Source organism: Amphiura filiformis, chromosome 8 (assembly GCF_039555335.1).
Source record: "Amphiura filiformis chromosome 8, Afil_fr2py, whole genome shotgun sequence".
NCBI classification, from domain to species: Eukaryota; Metazoa; Echinodermata; class Ophiuroidea; order Amphilepidida; family Amphiuridae; genus Amphiura; species Amphiura filiformis.
Genome location: NC_092635.1, coordinates 591461 through 617772, shown reverse-complemented (window position 1 = coordinate 617772; position 26312 = coordinate 591461). Strand labels below are relative to the sequence as shown.

General features: G+C 35.2%; 2 protein-coding genes across 3 annotated transcripts in view; one reads left to right on the top strand and one right to left on the bottom strand.

The window, feature by feature from the left end:
• Positions 1-26312, top strand: part of LOC140158479 (bifunctional 3'-5' exonuclease/ATP-dependent helicase WRN-like) — a 231615-nt gene that overhangs the window by 77705 nt on the left and 127598 nt on the right. The window contains exons 25-26 of the mRNA XM_072181576.1: positions 33-146; positions 1112-1208. Coding sequence (XP_072037677.1) covers positions 33-146; positions 1112-1208 — 211 coding nt within the window. The remainder of the gene's footprint in view (positions 1-32; positions 147-1111; positions 1209-26312) is intronic.
• Positions 8776-26312, bottom strand: part of LOC140158478 (uncharacterized) — a 126484-nt gene continuing 108947 nt past the window's right edge. For both annotated transcript variants that reach the window (XM_072181573.1, XM_072181574.1), the window contains exons 2-3: positions 10646-10948; positions 8776-10119 (exon numbers count right to left, since the gene is read on the bottom strand). In XM_072181573.1, the coding sequence (XP_072037674.1) occupies positions 9368-10119; positions 10646-10934 (1041 nt within the window). In that variant the 5' untranslated portion in view covers positions 10935-10948 and the 3' untranslated portion in view covers positions 8776-9367. The remainder of the gene's footprint in view (positions 10120-10645; positions 10949-26312) is intronic.

Here is a 26312-nt window from a genome sequence, read left to right as displayed (position 1 = left end):
AAATCTATTTGTGATGTCTCAATTTATTTCAGACACCTAGTAACCCAGGAGGTGCTGTTTTCCAAGGTAGCAGTATCCAACGGAAACCCTTGACAGATACTGTAAGAGAGAGCTATCGCTTATTTCATGAAGATAATCTATCACTGGTAAGACTTAGACCAGCTAGAATAAAGTCGTAATTAGATTTCCAGCTTATTCACTATCAAAGTCAGTCTTGTTAAGTCTATTGTAAACAGGTACAGTTGCATTTTGAGTCTATTTCAAAAGTTACATGTTGCTCTGGAGCATCATTAAGTCAAATTGAATTTGACTTTGTTGCTATCAAAGGGCGACTTTTCCAGAATTTTTGCTTTTAATGCATGTTCACTGAATAGACATAAAGTCAAGTTTAGATTTCCTTGAAGTCAACTTCATTTTACTGATAGTGTAAACCCTAACCGACGTTTAAGTAATTTATGGTAATCCTTCAGTTGTTGCCAGCAAATTTGAAGTCAAAATCGAATTGCAACTTTTTCCCAGTGTAAATGGAGTCTATATAATCTACAAAAAATGTCATTATCCGTTAATATAGAGGTACTGGTCATTATTAAATGATGTGGTATCCAAGTGTGTTGTAATTAACATATTGATATATTAGAAGTACTGATGTACATGTTAGGTGTCAATGATTCTTATTACCTTAATTCTTGTAAGAATTTTACTTACCATATGCCATGTTAAAATATGGGATGTGACAGCTTTTGAACTGATTACATTTTTTCAGCTTTTGAACTGATAATTTTTCTAAAGTAAAATTAGGGTCTTGATAGATGAGCGTATAACTATGTAAAAAAATAAAACTGCCATACTGTGGGCTGGGAACTAAAATAAGTAAAACTTTGGAGCTGAATTGGCAGCAACACTGCCCTGAAGTGGAGTCTGAATTAGTTATCTGTGTGAATGCCCTCTGTGGGCAAATCACAATGTGTTCAGTAAAGGTATAAAGATTCAGACTTACAGGTATGAGGGCAGTATGATAGGTATGGCCTATTGAACCAAGGGTAACCAGATTTGATTTGCATTTATTTCTTCATTTTCATTCTGTTGTATTATTAATTTTTTTTTAAATTAGGAGACAATTGGGGCTAGGAGGAAATTGCAAGCCTCTACTATTGGCTGCCATCTTGCCGAAGCTATTAAAGCCGGCTATCCAGTTAACTTTGTCAAAGGTAAGAAACAAGTTGCTTATAACTGTGAGTTTAAAATTAGGACTGGCTGTGTTCAACATTTTATAAAGGACTCATCCATTTCTGGTTGTAAACCCTTGATTTGTTTATAAAATAAATGACTGCCCAATTAAGATTTTGAATTACACATGGACAAGGATTATGAAACTTGTAGATCAAACTAATGAGGCCGTCGTCTTGAGTGATTTGAACAAGTTTGATCATGTCCTATAGTGTTCTTTGCACATAAATGTTTAACTGGCAAGGCCTGGATATGTTTAGGCCACTTTTGTTACTATGAACCATGTTTTACCTGCAAAAATGTTCCTAAAGCTAGTAAAAATAATTGCTTTCCAACCAACTGTAGCTCATTACCCCTAACCCATTTCACTCAAAGTGACTCCTTAAACATGATTTTGTCAATTGATGGAGCACTAACAATGTCCCAGACAGAGATGGACTTGTGTTTTCAGGTCTTGCCTTTTTCGATGCATTGTTAATTATGCACTAAATCACTAAAATAGTAAAACATTTTTGCCACCGACCAACCCTACTTTTCGAGCTGCATGCAACCCTAACAGTTATTTCCACAGCTTTACAGTAAGCTAAAGCTTATTATTTTGTACACGACTTGATATTAAGAACCAATTTTGAATTTGACATGAAATTTGAAACAAGAAGTAATTAGACTAATGAAAAGGCGTATTTATGGTAGAGTTCTATGACTTGTTTTTACCAATAACCTTTAAATTTACCTGCTGATATGTGTTCCTGATAATGACAAGCAACTACTTCATAAACAATTTTGGATTTTTTTGCTTATTCATAAATATGCTAATTTAAAATTAACATTTATAAAATTTTATGATTGCTATAAATTGTTTTAAGCATTAAGGTAATTTTCATTATAAAAGTTCCTTTTTATAGTTGCCTCATCTGTCCGACAATGTTATCTGAATCTCAAAGAACTGACCAACAGCAATGATGGCATGATAGTGTAGCACCTCTTGAGTAATTCAAGAAATTTGTTTGCTATTCAAGCTTGTAAGATGACTCTGGGAAGTTTTGAATTAGAATGGATCAGGTTATATCAGTAGGTTACAAACCCATGTCTTGAAGGTCATTACTTCCAATGTTAATGTCAGCAAATTAACTGTAGCTTTCAGGCCACAAAGGGCTGGTTTCTCGAATCATGGCTAGAGGTCAGGCTTCCTAAGCAATCAGGCTGAAGCCCAATTAGTCCTATATACCAGTACTTACAATTTCACACCTTACATCACCTCAAAAATGAAACAATAAAATGGGTCTACATAGGTAGGGCTAATCTGCTGGCTTAGGAAGCCTGACCACTAGCCAAGCTTCGAGAAATCTGACCTAAATGTCCATGAATATTATCAATTATTACTTTTAATTACAATGCATAGAATAAAAGTGTCCTCAAAATGATACGGATGTGATTAAAAAAGTTGGTTTTCAATTGGCAGCTATTGTAGTTTGTTTGATAAAACAAAATATGGGATGAAGAATGTTTCTTGTAAATTCTGTGATTGAACAGACAACTAAACTTTGTTCAGCATGTTGGTAGGTGAGACATCAACATAACATGTTGTATAGGTAGCTGGACACAGCATTTATATGTTTTATGATTGGCATTAGCTTAATGTTAGTTTAGATTTCAGTGATGTTCATATTGATAAGAACTAAATAATGTTCACTTATATGTGTAGATGTGCATAACAAAGTTTGAACATGTATGCGTCTGATATTTAAAAAGGCATGTGGAATTTAAAATAAATTTTAAAGAAATGGTCTACAGTGTTCAGCAAACCCATGATTTGATATTGGGGATCACCTGAGGAAGGGGACAAGTATTACCCTAATGGGCTATTCAGTTTGCAATCTACACACCCCCTGTGAACGATGACTTGGCTATTCCAATTTCAGTTGAACTGTGGTTAATCCAAGTGGAATATTTGGTCCATTTTATGGTTAAATCAAGTTGAAACCTGTTAAAAATTTGAAATCTTGTTGGGCTTTCCCCAATTTTGTAAAAAAAAAAAGATTTTGTTTGCAATTTTAAAATCTTCCATAACTTTTGCACTGTTTTTGGATGAAAGTTGTTGGATTTCCTCAAGGGGTTGTGGTTTTCAAGTGGAATAGCCCAATTGGTCTGAAATAGGTTGATTATGTGTGACTTGTGCAAACAGTATTCTGGAATGAGGCCAAAAGTTAAAGGTGCTTTCTTATCACTGCTTTGGTCTTACATACCCAACACCAAGTCCTTGATATATCACACCTTGTGAGTGAACAAATTTTTAAACGAAGAACAAATTTACCAATTTAGCATATAGACCTCCTGTAAATATCACAATTGGAACAATGTTACTAAGGTGACAATTGTGTATTAGTTCACCAACTTAAATGATTATATTCATCCTGTCTTACACCCTCTGGGTAAAATTCCCTCAATTTACTTATAGAATGATTCAATTTGGCATTAGGATTGTTTACCATTTCATTATCTATCAAGCCATGTGGAAAACTGTTGGTTTTAGGTTACTAGGAAAGCATTGCTGGAGGACATGCAGTCAAGGGTGGATGGAATGGTTGATTGGAAACTGTATTCCACAAAAGAGTACCGCATTCAACCTAATTAGTGCTCCTTACCCAATTAGCACCCCCTCATGAGACTTTTTGAACTTACATTTGTTTAAGTGCTCTTTTCAGTTACTTTTTTGCATGAAATTGGGTCAAAACTCACATTGTCACAAAACCCAATCAAATTTCATCGGCTGCATCACAATACCAAAGTTTCTATTTCCTTATATTGATTTGCAGTGTTATTGTGCATATAAAATGTCTATTTTAACACAGTGAATTGTAAGTTCCCCCTATAGTATTAATGACTGACATCAGTGCCTGGGGTAAATTATGTTAAATACCGTTTATATGTTTATTTGACTGGCCCTAGTTCCATAGTTTACTAGAATCTTTAAAATAGGTTAGAAGTCTGTCGGTTTTTAATATCCAACCAAACCTAGACTGTTCAACCCAGCTATGCCTTTCCATAAAATACAACGCATCCCCTGTGACAGCTTTGCCGAGCATTGTAGTTTTCAGATGGGAGCAGTTGATATATGAACATGGAATTCAAAAAGGGTATACGAAGTTGATCAACCAAAACTAAAATCATTTACTTAAACAAATAAATGTGTATTTTTATGTTATGAAATCTGTGTTTGAATTAGTGGCAACTACACTCTATCAAGCTGCACCAGTTTACTCTTATATTAATGAAAGTTTTCTCCAAGATGGTGGAATTGTAGAATAAGTGAGTTCAATAATTCAGGACAGAGTGCATTGTGGGTAATATTCGGAAAGGTTAACCCTGAGAAAAAGATTGTTGCTCACACAGCGTTTCAATGGGAGTGAACTCTACACTTTGTATAAATTGCTTTGTACTTGTGTCTTGAACATTATTTGGTATCAAGGTCTTTGTAGCACCTTGCATATAACTAGTAAGTATTGGATGAGCCTGATTAGAATGATGTAAATGGCAAATAAAATCACACAAATTCTCAGCGAGTCCCAGTTCATCAGACGGCCCTTCAATGGAGGAGATTGTGTTATTTCTCCTACTTAACCTTTCCAAATAATGCACTCTGTCCTGAACTATAGAACTCACTTATTTACTGGTTCAGTAATTGCCAAAATCCTTTGTAAAGAAACCATAACTATGTCATAATCTATGCACAGAGCAGTTTAACGTGTGCAATAACAGTGTGTGCATTGACGATGATGTAATTTTAGTTTCTTCACAAAGAATTTTAAGCATTGCTAAAATTGTCCATTATATCATTAGACCTTTTAGTTTCCATGAAAACAAACATTTGTTTGAAATATCTGTTTTTCTCATGAAATGTGGTCCATAACTTGTTCTTAGCCATTTGAAAGGGACATCTAGCACATGGCATACACATCAAAACATAAAGGCTTTATCTCAAATTTCTTAGTTTATTTTCACCTCCTTTAAAAAGTACAAAAAGTGTCCACCACATTGAAATACTCTTACAATCAATGTTTACAGTATACAGTCATATTTATACACATCCAATCATACTTATGGAGATTTTCAATTATCAATTTCAAGTAGCATCTTAAATATTTTATTTCAAATTGTAGTTAGTATCATTTTAAAATTAAACACTATCAGGATTTGTCAATTTAATTTCTTTAAGGGATCTAAAATGAGCGTTTATTGCGTTTTGACAGTATTTTTTGTGGGACATGAGAGCACCTCAGACCTATCGAATTGCATTCTGAATACGAAGCATGTCTTTCTGATATCAAATAATTTACATTTTTTGAAAATCACAATATAATACAAATTTTATGACAAATTATAAAAATTTGATATTTTTCAAATTTTTGATATATAACAGTCCTCAAAGTAAATTATATAAATGTAATGATATATTCTTAAAGTATATGTAGCAGGGAGGAAAAGCCGACGGTCAATTGAAAATTTTGACCTTTCATATTGAAGATATGGATTTTTTCCCAAAAAGACCTAATTTTTTTGGTGTTTTGGGAAAAAAAATCCATATCTTCAATACTGAAAGGTCATATCTTCAATACTGAAAGGTCAAAATTTTCAATTGATCGTCGGCTTTTCATCCCACCTACATACACTTTAAGTATAAATCATCAGATTTATAAAGTTTACTTCAAGTACTGTTAAATATCAAAAATATCAATTTTAATGATTTGCCATAAAATGTGTATTAAATTGCAATTTCAAAAATCAAAATTATTTGATATCAGAATGACATTCTTCGTATTCAGAATGCAATTTGATATGTCTGATGTGCTCTAATGTCCCAAAATAAATACTGTCCGAACGTTCATACCCCAGCCCTTAATAAAATTAAACACTATTAGATTGTCAATTCTAAACATTATAAGTCTTCCCATCCCTAACCCCTCCCCTTATCTCACCACTACCACCACTAGTCCCTCCCTTCTATTACTCCTCCCATTCCCTACAACATCTGGTCCTATTCCTCCCATATCTAGCCCCTCTTATCCTTTACCTTTCCCAATCTCATCCTTGACTCAAAATGAGGCTTTTTCATGATTATGCGATTTGACATAATTGAATCATGCATCAATGTTACCCAAAAATGGTATACACTATTAAATGAAAAAGATAAAGCACATGTAATATTAGTGAAAAGAAATGGAAGAAGCAACTTCACCATTTTAAGTGGCCCCTGGTTCACATAATTGAACCAGGGGGTATTTCTACTGAATCAGTGGCTACAAGCTAAAACAGCCCAATTGCACCCAGCCCCTGGTTAATATACAATGCTATGAACCCACACAAATGAGCTGAGGCTTTTCTTGCCACTAATGAGGAACATGTTGCCATTGATTAAAAGACTATTTAAACATGTACATTTTCATAATGTTTATGAATGATTATGCTCTAGTTGCCCACCAGTTACCATGAAATAGCTGTCAAATAGTCTCTTGCGTACAAATCCAGAAGCTACTTTTAAATTAAAAATATCTTCTGACAAAAAGTGCCAATACAACATTTTTGCATGCCAGAATGTATGCAGCAATTTGTATAAACTCTTGGTTGGTCACAGTAGCTCTTGGTTTTCACAAAAGTAGAGCTTTGATTTGATGCATTATGAAAGATTTTTTAATGGCACCGTTGTATGTGGATCATACAATGCTGCAATCAGTGGAAAATACACTTATCTTACTCCTGGGGAAGTAACACATTGAGGTTAGTGCAAGAAGACCCTATCTGCAATAGCTGCCCTAAGGACATACTGTATACATATATTGCAGATGGGGCCTTCTTGCACTAAGCCATTGATACTACTAAAGTTTACCAAGATATGTATCATATACCATGGAGGTGTACATACTATGTCTATGTGTGTACAAGTATAAATCACTGTTAAACATTTTTGTCATAATATTTTAAATAATACATAATTTGTAAGGATGGAAGAGGGACCAGCCCCAACCAGGGATTCATTTCACTAAACTTTTACCCCTTTGTAATACTAGACGTAACTTTACGAAGGGTCTCTGTAGTAAATCCCTATTACTTACGAAGTGTACTGTTCGTAAGTTTAGTGAAATGGAACTTACGACTTGTCAACAATATCGAGACTAACAAAGCTTTTTAAAGTTTAGTGAAATGGCCCCCAGGTATTGGCCGACCGAATCAGGTCCCAACGTTTTGCTATCCTAGGCAGTTGAGGGAAGTTTCATAGATAATAATAATTTACATGCCTTGCCTATTCTTAGGGGCAATTATGTTCACACCAGTATACAAATGGTTATATCAGTGACTGCAAGTGTAATAAATATACATAAATTCTTACAGTTACACAAATCTCATGATAGTGACATTAAACTGTTATAATAATTATGTAGGCATACACAATTATTATTAATTTATATAAATCTACAGAAACTACTAAGTGCACTTGAAATTTCTAGTTTGAACACATGATAATATTTAAGACAATACATTCAGATTTAGAGCAAAAGGCCTGTTGAGCACTCTACCTCTTGTTATGCAGTGTGTAAGTACATGCTTCGTGCTGCAGTTTGCATTCTACAATATTATTAGATGAATATTTACACACTTCAAACTGATTTTATAGTCCAGCTGTTAGCAATATTTTTGGAAAATTTGTTACATTTAAAAAACATTCAAAGCCATTTACCACAATACAGTAACAGATGAGGGCATTTTGTTTTTGTTTTATTGGGATCCATTGTGACAAGAGGGAAGATAACTTTTGAGACAACTTGCAGTTACTCCAAGCTAGTTTTAGACATAATTTTAATGTCATGAAATATATATGTGTAATGATACTCTTATCAGGTCAAATGGTGAGTGCAGTTATGACAGGTTTTCAAATGTTACTTGTTAAAGAGTCAATAAGGCATCTTGAAAATGGAAAAACAGGGCTGCCACTACCTTGTATCCAAATGATTGGTACCCATCAATTTCCGGTGAGCATGACCAAGACTGGCACATCCAAATGCAGCATAACAGTACAGCTAACCTATTTGTAGATTTATGTTATGGAGGTCATAAAACTATAACTGAAGTCATTTCAAAAGATTCTGATGTTGAATTTGGAAGAAGCAGGCATTTCATTAGACAGCAAAGCTGATGGGTACAAGTCATATCGATACAGCCTGTAAAACGGGATATTGAAAATGTATGATTTAATATGAATCAGTTTTGCGATCAGAGATCGGCATGGCAGGGCTAATATTCGGCAGGATCACCTATCACTAATTTGAATCTTTGAATTTCTCTGAGTTTTAGGCCATGACCTCATGGTATAGGACACCTGTTTGAACGTCTTTAGAAACCATTTAGATCCTTTGAAATAGAGGGGGGGGGGTGCACCCGGCGCCGCCCCCTCTATTTTTTGCAGATCGGCGTCTGACTGTATTTTTGCAGAGCGGCGCCTGACTTTGTGTGGGCGACCGAGCAGCGGCGGGGCTCGGCGCCCCTATTGAAAATTCCTGGATCCGCCCTGAACCCCTAAAATAAAGGTGGCAAGTTTAGTCTGATTGGGCAAGAATTTATAATGTTGAATAATGAGTTCTCTGGGTCACAATTATGGAACCTGCTTGCATTCCAGATATTAAATGGGACCTTAAATGACACAAGAACGGACAGTCCGCACTCATGGAAAAATTGTTGCGACACTTTGAAGTGCTAAATGTAATCACTCTCCCAATCTATTCAATGTTGATTGATGTGATTTTGACATGGGCTCTTTCAACTTCCTTGACTGTCAATTAAAAGGAAATGAGGGAGGGGAAAGACTTTTACATTGCATAAACCATTAGGTGAGTGCCTCTTTATTAGCAGGATCACAGTGGCAATGAACAATATTCAACTTGGTATTGTGATAGTATATGGTGGCCTCATGTGGTGTATAGTTATGTGGGGGCCACCTTAATTACGAACCGCGTAATTCTAGTTAAGTATGGCAGCTATTACATTTTTTGTAGCTTATTGGTCAGTAATCGGATCCGGCAATCAGATACATCTCACACGCAGATGGACTATAAAATCAGTTACATTTGATCCATTAATGCAATAAAGTTTATTCTGCCGGGAAGAGCAAATGTCCAGAGAATGTTGTTTGCCTTCCCCTGTTACCCTGTAGCATGCTGCCCTTCAGTAGTCTCAGCCAAACTTGGTCTCCTTCTACTAAGTCCAAAGTTACAGAATTACTCATAGATGCATGACTTGGAGATACTTGAAAGTTATTGTTCTTTACCAGTTGTACTACTGGCTGTCTCTCCTGTGAATATATGTAAAATGTGAAGAAGTAGGTACCATTTACCCGACATGTGAAACGTCCAGTTTCCCTGTTGAAGTCATCTCCAACATTTGAAAATACATAATTGAATATAATGTCTACTGTCTCGTAACGCGCAGTTTGGGTGCTCCACTGTGTCGCTGAGAAAGCGCTTCTTGGCTGCGGACCAGATAGTGCAGCTCTACCTAGTTCTTGTAGCATTGTCAAACCGGGTGAGCCGGGAAGTCCTGGTGGACCTTGTATGCCGGGAATGCCTTTTATTCCATGATCACCTTTCTCACCATGTTCACCAGGTACGCCGGGAAGGCCGGGTATGCCCGTATCACCCGGTTGGCCTGGCTCTCCAGGGTCTCCTTTTACCGGGCGTGTAAGAGCACTTACACCGGGGAGACCAGGCTGAGAAGATGCTGCTAGTGCAATGTTGCCGGGGGGACCGGGTTCACCGGCAATACCTGGTAGGCCTCGTGGTCCGGGATAACCACGGTCACCTTTATCGCCGCCTATTCCCTCTGTGCCTGGGCTTCCTTTTTCACCTAAAATATAAAGAGCAAGATTAGATGAGTTAATTCATGTTGAACTATGAATGGTCTGAAGAGCAAGATGCCAGGTTGCATGAAATTGAGTATAATGTGGTACTATTGCCTATTGACAGACTATTCACAAGTGCAATGCTTTCCACAAACAAGTTCAAATGAGTGTTGCCAGACTTTCAGTACATGCATTCTTTTCAGGCATTTCAGTTATCACAATCTGAGTGATAGGGAAGCTGAGTCCCCTCTCTTCTAGAAGCAATCCAAGCAATGCTCCTAACAACCAGATTTGTATGCTATTTGATTCTGACCCTTTACTTGGGATTATATGTTTTAATAATAACCTCTCAAGACATTGCTGATGTGTAAAAATCTTTCTAAATCGCAGTCATTTCATCAGATGAAGTTGTTTTTATTGAAAATACCCAAATAGTGTCTTCCTTTGTAAAACCTTTGGTTTAAAAAAAACCCACAGTTTTTACAATCAAGTTAACTAATACTCTACAAGAAGTCAAATTAAAGTACGTACCAGGTAGTCCAGGCATTCCATTATTCCCATTGTTTCCATGGTTACCAGGTAAGCCGGGTGGTCCGGGAATGCCGGGTATACCACCCTGACCCGGAGGTCCTTGTTCTGCTCTAGGACAGCAAGTTGGACATGTAGGAGGGAATCCGGGGGCGTCACCTCCACCAGTATTGTCTGATATGATGGGAATAGGAGCTTCCGCTGCTGCATGGGTACTGGGTAATCTTATGTCAAGAAGGTATACTGTGATGATGATAACTAGTGGAAGGTGATGATTTCTGATAATCTCCATCTTCAAGAGGTTTTCTGTAAACAATAAGGAAGAGTTTTGACTTTTATAAACGATATTGTGAAATTATAAAATACCCACACAAAATCTATACATTCAATTTAATGCATGACGTAACAAAAATTTACCAACTTTTGTATTGAAAATTTTGATTCCTCATTTGTCTTTATAGCATAAAAATGTGTTGCCATGGTGTTTGGTGACCTTTGGACGAAAAAGATGCAGATTCATAAGTAGCACTCATAGCCAGCCCAGTAGCTGGTTTCTGGACATGCTCCTGAAAGGCTATGACTTGTGACAACTTTTTGCGATATTATATCCATATATGTAAGGTCTTTCAAAATGCTTCATGATAAACAAACATTATGCAGTTGACCAGGGATGGGAGATGGACAACATAAGGGGACAACCTCCCCCCCCCCCCAAGAGGAGTACCATTCAAGGAATTAAACACAGTTCTTAAGTTACTATTTTTATGTGAAAAGTAGAGGATGTTTTTTGTCTTGTTAGAGTTGCATATGTATAATCACAAGTCTTTACTGTGATGGAATCTTGAGAAATCAAGACTCAAAACCAAGATTCAAACTTGAACTTTTATTCAAGATATGAATAGTTGCATTGTCCCATAGAAGACAACAAACAAAAGAATATGCATGTTTGTATTGTCATATATCAAAATTGATTCCCACAACATTGGAAGCATTTTACATTATCACATGCATCACAAAACAACCTTACTTTATTTCATGGTGCGATGCCTAGTTTTACCACTTGATTTTGCATGCTTAGTGGAATATATGACTTCATAAAAGATGACCCACTTTTCATAGTAATGTTATAATGTTACCTAGAACATTAATGTTATAAAAACTCTATCAGTGATGCTTGACATGTATTGTGAGTGATGAGGAAATGATGCTTTCCTTCTCTCTTTCATCAACTACAGTTTGATTCATTGGGCTGTGCCAGTTGAAATCCATACACCCCCTGTGGAAGACAGGACCTTAATCTCCCATACAAGGGGTGTTGATTTCAAATGGAGTCACCCATTCAGGTAATTACATTTGAAATTCACACTACCTATGTGGGAGATTAAGGTTATGTCTTTCATAGCGGTGTGTGTATTTCATCTGGGATAGCCTATTTACTTCCTCTTTGAAACTTCATACCTGTCAGGTCATTTAAGGTATGATGTCCTAGCATTTTCTATCATTTCTAATTTGCATGTGCAGAGAATTAGAGTAATTTATTTCAAAAATGAGAATACACCCAGCATTTTATTGGCAACAGACTGTTCTTCCTTGTGTGCGAAAGAAAGCTAAAGAAGGGCCCAAATTGAGAGAATAAATTCCTTCTAGTCAACCAGGGCCCAAATCCATGTAATCTACCAACATTATTAGAGATTTGAATTTTTTTTCCAACTGGGATGATCAAATTATTCAAAATAAATATAATATTAAAAAAAATAATATAAAAAGAAATTTGTGGCAGCTTTATGCCTTATTTGAGAGTTAAAATCAAACCTCTAAACAGATCAACTCAATTTGCTTTATCACTTGATCACTATTGCATTATGATAACAAAAGGTGCATTGACTTCCACAAAGTCGGTACAAAATGGTGCATTCTTTCATAAAAATTACTTTGCCATCAAATCCATTCCTTCATATATACTTCATCTGTCATTGACACAAGATAAATTAAGCAGCAAAGTGACATTGTTGTAACAATACAATTAAATATATTACAGGAAGATTACAACAATGAGTAGTAGGCTTTCATTGTTTGTTATTGCTGCTATAGGGAAGTTCAATATATTTTCTCTGACGTTCTTCTGTTAAGGGCTGGGGTATGAGCGTTTGGACAGTATTTATTTTGGGACATTAGAGCACATCAGACATATCGAATTGCATTCTGAATACGAAGAATGTCATTCTGATATCAAATAATTTTGATTTTTGAAATTACAATTTAATACACATTTTATGGCAAATCATTAAAATTGATATTTTTGATATTTAACAGTACTTGAAGTAAACTTTATAAATCTGATGATTTATACTTAAAGTGTATGTAGGTGGGATGAAAAGCCTACGATCAATTGAAAATTTTGACCTTTAAATATTGAAGATATGGATTTTTTCCCAAAACACCAAAAAAATTTGGTCTTTTTGGGAAAAAATCCATATCTTCAATATGAAAGGTCAAAATTTTCAATTGACCGTCGGCTTTTCCTCCCTGCTACATACACTTTAAAATATATCATTAGATTTATATAATTTACTTCGAGGACTGTTATATATCAAAAATTTGAAAAATATCAAATTTTTATAATTTGTCATAAAATTTGTATTATATTGTGATTTAAAAAATGAAAATTATTTGATATCAGAAAGACATGCTTCATATTCAGAATGCAATTCGATAGGTCTGAGGTGCTCTCATGTCCCACAAAAAAATACTGTCGAAACGCAATAAACGCTCATTTTGGATCCCTTAAATGTATAGTAATATTTTAAGCACGTTTTGCCTATTGTAATGCTGTCAGTTCTATTTTTTCAATACATAATAAATGTTCAAAGAAATATATACATGTGATAAGATCAGTTACAGTGTATCAATTGTACTATCAGTGTATCTACCAGGCCATAAGGTCAAATACATGTCAGAAATTTGTAGATTGTAAAATTCACAAGATTTTTTACAAACAATTGGCATTTTGGCCTATTTCCAATGTCTGATACACAGTTTAGGCCTATGGTTTATGCTTGATAACAAACTTTACAGAGTTGAGCAAGTGCCTTAATTGACAGTGACTGCAGCAAATTGGGAGCACTTACTTGCAAATATTTGGACATTCAATTGCACCAAGCTCTAATAATCATTTTAACCCCATTTTCCTACAGAATCCTGCCAAAAATGTGTGTTTATCGCTCTCTATCTAAGGTATACTTTTGTGGAATTTGAAATTTGCAAAGTCCTTCACCTCTGATTTACCTTGATTAGTCTATAAACCATTTATTTCATTTCAGCCAGTTAATACATGTAGTTGAAATCCTTTTAAACGTAAAATCTCAGCACAAAACACCACTCACTACCAACACAAAATTTGAGCCCCCCCTTTGCACATATTTGCAGAACTGTTGCATTCTTCAAGAGTGAAGTGAACAATAAACAGTCTGTATTCTTAACCCTTCAGTCAGTAGGCCTACATATTATCACTTGCTACATTTCAAAGACAATATTATTTTCCGCTGCACCTCAATCACTGCTTGTAATTTAAACCAAGTTACTTGGACAAGAATAGACCTCTATTGCTTACTTTTCAAACCAGAGTGAAAGATGCTTTGTTTGGTAAGGACACAGTATCTTCTCACTTTGGTAAAAGTTGTCTATAAAGAAAACATGGAATGAAGACTTGTTTCTTTTGATTCAGATCAACAGGTGCTAGAATAAGGGGGTTAAATAAGCAGGTGTCAGGATAAGGGGGGTTAAATAAGCAGGGGTCAGTTTCCTAAAGCTTTTAAAGGGACACGCAGAGATCAATCGTTACGGAATGACACTTCCCTTTGTTTTTGCTTGTTGACAATGGTTACCCTTATACTTCTGGTTTCTTAGCTAAGTAATTAATAAGAAAAAATTGTGTTTCAGGTTAAAATAATCAGAGAGAAATTAAGAGTGTAACTCCCACATTTAAGTTCAGCCCACTGTAAAAGTGGAATTTTTGGGCAATTAATTTTTCGCGCCTTTCAAACTATATCATTTGCAAGTAAATTTGTGATTCTAAGCCTCCTTGATTTGATCTACACACAAGAATAATATATACACAAAAAGAATTTGCATGTTCTTTTCTCGGTAGCAGCTTGGAACCCAAAGAGTGTGAAAATGAATGTAGCATGAAAATATCTACTTTACATTTATCTCTGTCGTTTAAATGCAACAGGAAAACCTAAATTTAAAGTGGGTGTGGCAGTGTGGCAGACTATCTCCAAACATCTGTTGAGTTCAAAACTGATGTGAAGATAGAACCCTATTACTTCTCTATGTACTTCAAGAACTTAACATTATCTGAACACAACTTAATTCTGACTCAATGTTGCTGCATCTATCAACAAACCACTCTTCTTTTATTACAAGTGCCTCCAAAAAGTATGTCTCATTATGTTATTATTAAGTCTCTCTAGTTCTTACCAAGAAGCAATCTTTGGGCCTATACAGACTGGTACTGAATGTGTTAGCTTATTAAAGGGAATTTCCCTGACCAGACAGGCTGTAATTCAACTACTGACAGAGATCTTCTGTTATGCGTGCTTTATGGTGTGTGTCAAGAATCCAGGGGTGCGTTTTAGATGTTTGTGCATCGGGGCTGAGAATAATGTTTTTTTCAGGGTTTATTTTTTAAAACTTGTTCAGCAGACTATTTTTACAATTTTTACAGTAAAACAGACACAAAGTTTGATAAGAAGTAATTGAAATATAGATGTGCCAAATTGTAATGAATGGCAGCAGGATTGAGGGGTAGATTCAACATCACTATGTCCCTTAAAGCATTCCGCCTCAATTGGCGGTGTTTTTATTTTCTAAATACTGTGAAACACCTAGATTTCAAAATTGAAAACCAAAAATATGGGGCAAATTATAAGAAAATGTTGTGCCACATATTAAATATAGACTTGAATCTAGGCACCTGCCAAGATTGAGAAAAAATTCTAGGTTTTTATTCAGTTTTTCCAATGTATATTCTTAAGCTGTCTACAGCTTGTGTACTTGTTAAAATCACAAGTGTTACCAATATATTTATGTTCGTTGACTTGTTTGTTTGTTCATCTTGAAAAAAAAAAGGCATTACATTCAAAAACTGAGTCACTTCATGTTGGAAAGAACATCTGTACATAGGCTATTTTGTACACATCTCTGTGGGACTAGTGTGAAATCTAGGGCAAAAATAAAGAGTGACAGAGAAAGAGAGAAAGATGAAAAGAGAGATAAGAGAAAATGTTGAAGTGATGGATGAGGCGAGAGAGAGGGGGGTGGAAGTGAGTGGAGAGAAAAGAGGATAATGGAGGGGAGGGAAAGAGGACAAAGACAAAGAAAGGAATCGGAGTACACAATGTATGGTGGGAAAATGCATGCGACTGAGAGAGATTGATGCAAGGAATGTACCTATTTATAAATCACATGTCATGTACAAAAAGCAAGCTTAACCTTACTGAATTAACTTTTCAACCTGTTACTTTGTGAAAGGTGAGCCAAGATTTAATAGTTTGAACTTCTTTCAATCAAGATTGGCTAAAAACTTATCATTGTATTGTAAAGTCAAATTTGGAAGCCTGTGTGATTGTTGTATTTATCTGCCGCAGTGCAAGATTTTTTCTTTATGCATTAAGAGCAATGCAATGCACTAACAAAGTAAAAGATAATCTGTGCTTTTATGTGAAATTAAGTTTAAAGTTCATATATTGAATGAATAACCATGTCAACAAAGCATTAATTGAATCTGGGGTTTAAAAGTTTAAAAATATAGGCCACATTGTTTGCGGAAAAAGTTGAAAGAAATACACACAATGCAAACATACGGCTTGGCTAATATTTGTAGTAAAAATGGATATTAAATTGAACAAATTGTTACAAAATGCTGTTCTTTGTTTGAGGCAATATAGTATATTTTCTTACATTATTGTCAACTCCTCTATTAAATAAAAGAGTAAATACCTTTTAAATTCTACATCCTGGCGGCAATTACCATGATTATTTTGAGTATTTTTTACTATTTGCTCAAATATTTGCTATTAGGAAAGAATAGAAAAAGTTCTGAAATATATGTCTGAAATGTATACAATTTTACCGGAAAAGTTTGTTGGTACAAATGATTGAAGTTGTAGTGCTCACAAGTCATGGTTTAAGAGACTATTTTTTATTTTTATTAATTCATGGATGACATGAACATTAGCATTTAGCAGACACATGATACAAGCGACATGAAAATTGAAACATGGTGATAATCAACAGCAAAAATCTTGTCTTTAGTTCTGTGATTAAAACACTTGACTTGGCACAGGGTTAAATGTTGTACAGATACTATATATCATTTCCTTTAATGTAAAAATAGCATTGCAGAGTGTGTATTACCATGTAATTTCTCTTCATTTGACCATTGCTCTAATGAATTTGAAGGTACATCTGAAGAGTTCAGATAATACCCATTTTCTCAATTTGAGATATAGATATAACTGGACAAATATAAAGAAAATCATAAGAATAATTATATGTGCTGCATATTACTTGTGATCATATTTTCCCAAATTTACTTTGTAGTTTTTAAAGTAGGATGTCTCATTCTAGCATTACAGGGCACAGATGCTGGTGGCCTGAACTCAAAAAGTTTGAAATAATGTTTATCGGTTTTTGCATCTGAACTCTTCGTCTATGGAGGTAAATGTTACTAATATAAGGGGAGTGTTTCACACTAAATGCTCTAAGTTAAACATTATGATAATCTTATGGTGGAAAGGAAAGTGTAGCAGAAACATTAACATAATGTGATTTTATCAAGTAGGTCATCAAAGTACCTATGTAACTTTTAATTATCCTTCTGAAAACTTGATATGAAGCTATTTACTCTCTGTGTACAGGATTTATGTGATTGCATCTACACGGCACATTGCCAAATTCCTTTGCATTGGAATTATAACTTGCAATGAGAACTAACAGAAGTATCAATTTTACAAGTACATTTGCAAATGTGTGTACATGTTTTAAAAACACCTAGATGTTATTTGCTTTGTAAATAATTTAAACTATTGAAATATATTTAATTAGAGATATAAGAGATGTGTACCATCAATACTGAATTGCACACTACTACCTATCTATTCTCATTTAAAGGCACTGGTGATCTTCTTTAATTAACAGCGCAGATCTCCCTTGCACCTGTATCTTGACAGTAAATTGAACTATGGTGTGCAACTTTTGTGTATAAATGGATATACAGACCATTTCTACCATTGTACCTTTCTCCAGCTATCTTGCATAAGTCTCTTGATTTTTAGTTTCTTAATAATAGGGAGCAGTGTGGCACATATTGTTAAGTCTTAGAACTAGCCCTGTTCTCAAACCGCGATGCCTCTCGAACAGCGAGCGCAGCGATTGACAGGTATCAGAGTACAGCTTGTACTACAGTTGAAAATCTTTAGATCATCATACAGGTATCAGTGTACAGCCCAGAAGCCTGTGCTATTTTATTTGCCTGGCAAAAGGCAAAGACTTAAAAGTCTTTGCCTTTTGCCAGGTTCAAAATCTCAGGAGGACCCCCCAAAAAGGCACCAAAAAGTAAATCTGATCTCCCCTTCACCAGGCCACTTATCCTTGCTGAAGTTTCATCAGCGTTATCTCCCCGATTTCAGCTGTTAATTAATGCCTAGATATGCTTGACAAAAAATGAAAGCTTGAAACTTAGACCCCGTTTACACAGAGAGAAGTCGACTTCAATTGCAACATCGAATTCATATTGCAACTAAGGATTATCATAAATTATTTCTTAACGGGGTGTTTACACGGTAGTCGACTTCAAATCAAATTGTGAATTCAACTTTTATGCCATCAAGTGATCATGTTTCAAATTACCATTATGAAGTCGACTTCTAATTACGTGTTCGTTTACACTGCAAAAGTCGAGTTTGAAGTCGACTTTGAATTCGACAAATGTTGCTCGGTCGTCATTTGAAGTCGACTTCAAGTCGAGTTCAAATTATGACAACCCTGTTTACACACAAATGAAGTCGAGTTCAAAGTCGACTAAAGTCGACTTCAGGCTCTGTGTAAACGGGGTCTTAAAAAGGACCATTCTTTTCTTGCAGCCTTGAAGTTGAAAAAGGCTTAACATGCTCAATGTTTAAATTTGCATGTAAAAGCTGGAAAACAGTGATCAGAGGATGCAGATAATTTGAGATAACACTACTGTATGGTAGATGTTCAATTTCCAAGATAACATGTAGGCCTAAATTTAAGAGGAAAACCCATATGTTTGGAAGTATTAAGCAATGCTCCAGCATGACGTTTACCATTCATATCAAGATCATGGATTTGATCCAAGCCCTCATTTCCCCTTATTAAGGATTACTCACTGTTTACTACACTTAAACTGAGAGATCTGTCTCTAGATTGTCTACATCTATAAAGTACTGTTAATTTCAATACTTCATATGTTTAATATAATGAGGTTCTTTGGTTGTGGTACACAGCAGATAAGTTAGCCTTCCCAGCATACCTCTGATAGACCCTCTATATCCAGGTTTATATTTTAAAATTTATGATGGAAACTCCAAAGAAACCAAATAAACCAAATAAATGCTTGATGACTTTTAAAGAGGGTTTACAAGTTGCAGTTTCCATGCATTTTGGAATTATATTTCGGGGATTAACTTTGCATTTTGTAGAGTGTGTCGATCCGATATAAATATTGCAGTTGGAGGTGGCAATGACATTACTAACCACATCAAAGCATGAAACAAATGCTGGCCCCTGGACCCCACCTGTTAGGGCTTCACGCTCACCAATGTGCGCCTTTCCTGTCCTAGTTTCTACAAATAAAATGTTAGTAGGGCATGATGTAATGAGGCAAAGTAGCATGGGAAGGCAAGATTACCCGGTTTGGTTTTGGTAAATGACAGGTGTGGAAAGCATTGAATTTTACGCGCTACTCAAGTAAATAGAAACATGTTTTGTAGGTCCTATTTCTATAAAATCAGAAATTAAGTGTGGAGATATAGGGATATTACTATTATTTCATATGGGACTGACAGTGAGGATAGGTATAATACAGGTGACATTCAGGACTTAACTAGGCCTGGAAAACTCACACTCCTGGTTGGCTGTCTATGTGCCTGCAACCATTCATGTAACCACACATGTGACATTTGTGCTTTGTTGTTCTCTAAACTGGCTAAGTAAAATACACAGAGATGCATCTCGGTGATCTCACACATGATGAAGAAGAGAGCATTTTGTGATAACACATTTTAAAGCATTCAATAATTAATTCCCACTCTATGGGTGCATCTACAAATCCAGCAAATATAATAGCTCTACAAATCTGTGTCTGCTCTCATGCATTTCAATCAGTTGTGCCCACTAAATGTTCCAAGTTAGCCAAATTAGTACTGATATATTGCCAAGTCCACAGAAGTGAAGAATTTTATGAGGTTCCTAAACTAGACTTATAGAATAAATGGCAAAGATTGCTGCCACAGTTAAACCAAACATGACAGGCTGAATGTTTCAGCATCTCACCTCTTGCCCTGTCTTATGTTGTCTTTTAGTTGACATTAACTGAGCACATTTGGGCTGATACCATAAGGTGTCTGTTGATATCTTGCCTATGTTGATGATAGTGGCATGATCATGACATTAATGTCATTTCAGCTTGAGCACAAGGGTGCCTTGGTAATCCAAAGCTTTTCATTTTGATAGGAAAACTCAATTAGTGGTTTTGATTTTAATATTGATGGGTAAGGATTCAACAAGACAATGTCCAGGCATTAAATGTTTGAAATCATGATAGGCTTATTTAAACAGTTGTATTATATGATGCTTCACCAGGAATGATTGTCAAATCACACGAGTGTTCTTAGTGGAATGGTAAATGTGGGGTGTGTACTGTGCATTTGAGGAGTGTAACATTTCCAATCTTCCAGAGGATGTCTTAGTTTTAGAAAACTGGAAATGTGATGAAATTGTTTTTGGAAAAGAAGATTAATTGCAGTATAATTGACAATTTATAATTTGTTGTGCATCAGATAGGATAGGAATTTCAAAATTTCCAAACATTACTAAATTTTGTTTGTTCCATTTTTTGTTTAGTTTCAAAATCATAGTTAAACATCCTCAACAAAACCAAAATCATGTCTCAAAGTAAGAACTTTCTTTTGAAGAATTTGTTACCAGATATGAAGCAAACTCAAAGCAGAAATGGGACCAGGACTTGCCCCAGAACTTATTTTCAATTACTGGACATGCAATAAGTTTGTACCATCAAGGTCATAATTTCAGGTGGAGTGGATATAGTGCAGGTAAAATGCAAAGGGACATTGAAGATTACCAATGTTTCATGTGAAAAGGTATCTTTTTTAATTTTCCAGAATTGGACAGAATCTGTATAAGATATCAAAATCATCAGGAATTAAAAATTCTGATTCCTTATCTTGAAGATACAAAAAATTATGAAGAAGAGTGTGATTCTTTAGAGAATATATTAGAAGTCATACTAGATAGATGTTAAGTTAGTATAATATAGAAGACCTTTGGTATCTTTTCATCTTTGCATCTTGATATTAAAGAAAGATGTTTCATGCATGTTATCATGTCACAGGATTTCAAAAATTATGTATGATGACAGGTTATTTGAACAGGTGCCCATTTATTACCAACAAGACCACATTCTCTGAAGATTTCACTGTATGTTCTCTGGGCATGTTTATTTTGGTAGATAATCTGTTCTACATTGTATGTGGTGAAGTTTGAGAAGTAATTGAATTGGCAGGTACTTTAAACAAGTTACTTGTGCTGGACTTTTATCAAGATCTCTGTCTGTAATAAGCTCCTAGCATCAAGTCAACTCATTCCACAAACTGAGGAAGTGCATGATGGATGAGAAACAGACACAGTATTTCAAGGGGAAAATGACATCTTGTCCAAAATGGTGCCATAAAAGCAATTACTCAGAATATGCTCTTTTATATTGTGTCATTTTGTAGGTCAATGAATGAGCCCTTGACATATTTTACTCATAGAATGCCTTTGAAAATTGGCTGGATAGTCTGCTCACAAACTAACATTGACAAGATGACTAATAAGTAAATACAAGGATATGTCCAAAAGATTACCATGTCTGTTAGTTTGTAACAGGTTGATACCTTCATTGTGGTGTTTGTGGTAAGGCAACCTGTTCATTGAATGTCCTGTGATGAGGTTTAGATGCATTAGATATGGCATATACTTTGATTTGACTGGTATGAATGTGTACCTGTTACTTGATATGCCAGATACTTAGTGTGAATGTGTACCTGTTACATGAGACCACTGTTGGAATTAATATAAGATTGGTGTCATTCTCAGTGAACACCTTTACCTCAAGGAAAAGAAAAGTTTCACATGTGTCTTCTGATCTAAATTAATTATTTTAAGTGACAAGGTACTTGAACAGGTGTTTATTTGTACTCATTAGGGAGCAGACCAAAAGTTTGACGATGTCCTATAAATAAAAGTCCTTTAATTAATGGGGGAAAAGGTCAACAAGCCCAATTAACGTTTAATTGTATGATACTAGTTAAAATATCATTCAAAGTGATCTTTTTGGTTGTAATTTTCAGCATATCACACTTACGTTAGAGGAAGGGAGGGGTCAGCCTATTAATGAAAGCAATTTCATTTACAGGATGTCATCAAACTTGGTTATGATGATTTGAAGACATTTCTTTTTTCTGATCAGTAGATGTCCTATGATAAAGTTTTAGAGACATTAGAGTTCTTAGATGCTTTGAACTGATGTGCACATGAACTTGTCACTTACAACACATTTTAAATTTAGTATAGAAGATCGCAACAGTGCCATGTTCTGTGAACATCTTTGTGTCTAGAACTGGCTTAGTTCCTCTTATCACAATGCCCTCAAATAGCTCCGCATACATGGTTCGAGCCCGCCAAGGCGATACAACCAAGCTAGTTGGTATATGGAGTATTGGAGAGCACACTGGTGCTATGTCTTGGAAAGAAAGATGGTTTGTGGATGTCATAGAATCTTTGAATAAATTATATATGACAGATGATTAGAACAGATGGTCATCTATATCAACAAGACCCCAGCTCTGGAGACTCCACTGTCTCTTCTCTGAACACATTTGTGGTTTGGAAAACAACCTGTTCTATGTGTGGCCAATTTTAGATGTAATTGAGGTGGCAGGTACGTTTAAAGGGGTTATTCTGGTGTGTACATTTTGTTCTGTGAACCACGTATGTGTCTTGTTTAATAAGAAAGGTGTTCCCTGGATTATGGAGATATCCTGTAGGAGATGGATTAGATATGACAGGTTATTTGACCAGGTGCTTATCTCTACTCGTTTCTGTTATGATAACATTATAGAAGACTTACTCAGAGAATCTTCTCTGAAAACTTTTTGTTGTGGTAGACAACCTGTTCAGAAGATATCCTATGATAATTATTACCTTATGACAGTTACTTTACTTTAGTTCAAGGAGTGTGTTTATCGTGAGCACAGACTTTGACTTGATGAGATTTTAACCGTCATATGTTGGGAATAGTAATGCATGTTGCTGTATTAGAGATAAACCTGTCCAGTAGATGTGCTGTGATGAGTCCTGTAATGATGGCAGATGGTTGTAGAAATGTGGAATTGTGTCCTTGTTGGGCAATAGAAACAAATTACCGTATTCGTCCGAGTATAGTCCCACGTTCGAGTATAATCCCATCCCCCATTTTTCGAAAGTTTATTTTTTTCGGTTTTGGAATGTCCCTGGACCTAGACCTAGATGCTAGGATCATTCATGGTTGACCTAAAAAAAAAAAAAAAAAAAATCAAGATATTTTGTATTTTTAATATTAAAATTGATAATTTGTATTCATGTCATACTCTATTAATGATTTCAAAATGCATTGAATTTGAATGCATTTTGAAATCATTAAAAGAGTATGACATGAAAACAAAGTATCAATTTTCATTTTTTTTTTTTTTTTTTTTTTGACTATTTGACTAAATACGGTATGTAATTGCATTTTTTTCTTTAGGTTTATAGATGACAAAAGAATTAAAAAGAATTTGTAAAAAGTAGAATTGAATAATGATTTTTGCTCAGCATAATTTGTATGTGTCCATCCATATTGCTCTCTGTCAAGTAGTTTGAAGATGTTAATTATGTGGAAACCTGTGTGCAGAAGCTGAAACATTTTAAAAAGCAGCAGATTTTAGTTAATTAAGAGGAAATTTGGCGTACGTTTCACTGTGAGAAGGACGTGGTATGATGTGATTTAAGAGTAAGCAAATCAACATTGCTTGGGCTGCTGATTTTAAAGCATTTGCCATCTACACCAAATCCATATTATGTGATTTAGTGTAAATTAAATGTGGTTAAAAGACTTAGTCTTTATCAAAATAGATATCAACTGCAGGAAATTGATGTTACAGTTGTTATAATAGTGACTTGCTAAATCGCTGGTCCCAAGAGTGTCAAAACTGCCATATAGAGACATATGTTGAGGATCCTAAGTAAGTCATAAAAGTCTTGATCATGTCATGGTATGGTTAATATTCTATCTAACAAGACCAGACCATGTACATACATGGCCTACTTTATATTTATCAACTTATACCCTGGATGGATCACTAGCAATGCAACCTGATTATAATGTTCTAATAATATTGGACATTAAAGTGATCACATACAGCTTGAGTACCTTTCAAGAAGCACAGTAGCAAAATATAAAGGGTTTTTTTTGTCATGTTTGGGTTGACACGCCTGGATTGCTTCACAATCACAGAAATAAATGCCAATGAATATAACCTTGCAAGTAAATTAATATAATTGCAGGATTCCACCTTATAGGAACATTTTAGGAAGAAAATTCTCACATAGGGCAAGCTCAAGGCTCAAAGTCATTCAGATCATTTTCTTCTGGCAGATAGTGCCTTAGACACTCAACCAAGTATGGTATTGAAGGTTTTGACAAAACTTATTGAACTCCCAGGATCCAAGTCAGTGGGCTTCTGAAGTTTGATAACTGTTTGAGGTCAAGATATAGGATGGGTAGTTTTATTCAAATGAGGAGCAAACCTACTAGCTAAAACACCAGGTCTAACCCATCTATAGAGTCTATGGTCTAACTATCTAAGTAACTTTGTCAACTCAACAGTTCAAACCCCATGTTGAAAAATACTTCATTCAGTTCAAATGGTGTTTTGAGAGTTGCCAGTTGTTAGGGCATGTGTTAATATAACATATATTACTTGCAAGTGGAACCACAGACTCTGAAGAGGCCTCAGAGTCTATGGTGGAACTTACCAACTTGCACATTAATTGGAATGAACATGATTGGTTTTGCATTGGTGGTACATGTAGCATTGATTTTGCATTTATGATTTAGTTTTGTGTAAGGCTCTACATGTGTCAAGTACTAAAGATGCCAACAGATGAAACTTCACAATCAGGTGTCATAGGAAATTATCTTATATAAACTTGATGATTGACATCAATTCATCCACTCATTGAGAACATCCATGTGTTTAAACACAATATTATTTGCCCTGGTTTAATCTGCAGGTTACAGAAGTGATCTTCATGAGTATCTCATGTATTTATCTAACATATATACCCAAGAGTAAAACACTTTTGCATCAGGTGGCATAAGTAGGAAATAGCTAGTACAAACAGGTGATTGATATCAACTGCATGTCTTCCTGCTTGTTCACTTGTATCAATTGATTTCATACAGTGGTCTTTGTCAAGTGAGTGAGTCAATCAAGTCAATGGTATAAACTAGTGAGTCTGTTCTCTCTACTGTCTATGGTTGGGGGTGTTAAGAAGTATTAAAGGACAAATCCTATCTTTCCCTTTCTAAATGCTGGGAGTCTTCAATACTTATTTATTTCATACATTGTCAAGTGAATGAGTCAATTAAGTCAAAGATATATATAAGAGAGAGGTGGTATGGAGTCTGTAGGGCAAATCCTATCTTTTACTTTCCAAATGCTGTGAGGTATCAATAATTGATGTTATACATTGAACATTGTCAGGTAAATGAGCCAGTCAAGTCAAAGGTTGACTGACCAGTGATTGAAAGATGTCAAGTCTTTGTCTAAAGTGTTTAATAAATGAGGACAATAATTCTCGGCGATATTTTGATGGAAGACATATACATCAGTGTCTTCACGCAAAGCTGCAAATAAATTTTTTCATTGCAGCTTCACGCGAAGTGGAGTATACATTGAGCTTTAGGCAGAAAATTTGGCAAAAATGCAACATCACTGTACGTAGTGTATATCACAATGCAAAAACAAAAATAAAACCATGAAAAATGAGGAAGAAAAGTTCAATTCTCTTTCAATTCAACACTGATTTCCATTTCAAGGAGAGAATGATAATTGTAGACCATGTTCAATGTTTGACATGATTTCAGACAAGATCAGAGATAGCTGTTGGTAATCCAGCTTTCAAGTTCTGTTTAGCTGACATTCTGGAATTCAATTATGGATATTTCCTATCAGTAACTGTCTGTTTGTATAGGAATATGAAATATAGGCCTACATTAAACAAACATGGCAACATTCAACAGATAAATCAGATGACATTGAACTATTCTCAGATCTATACAAAT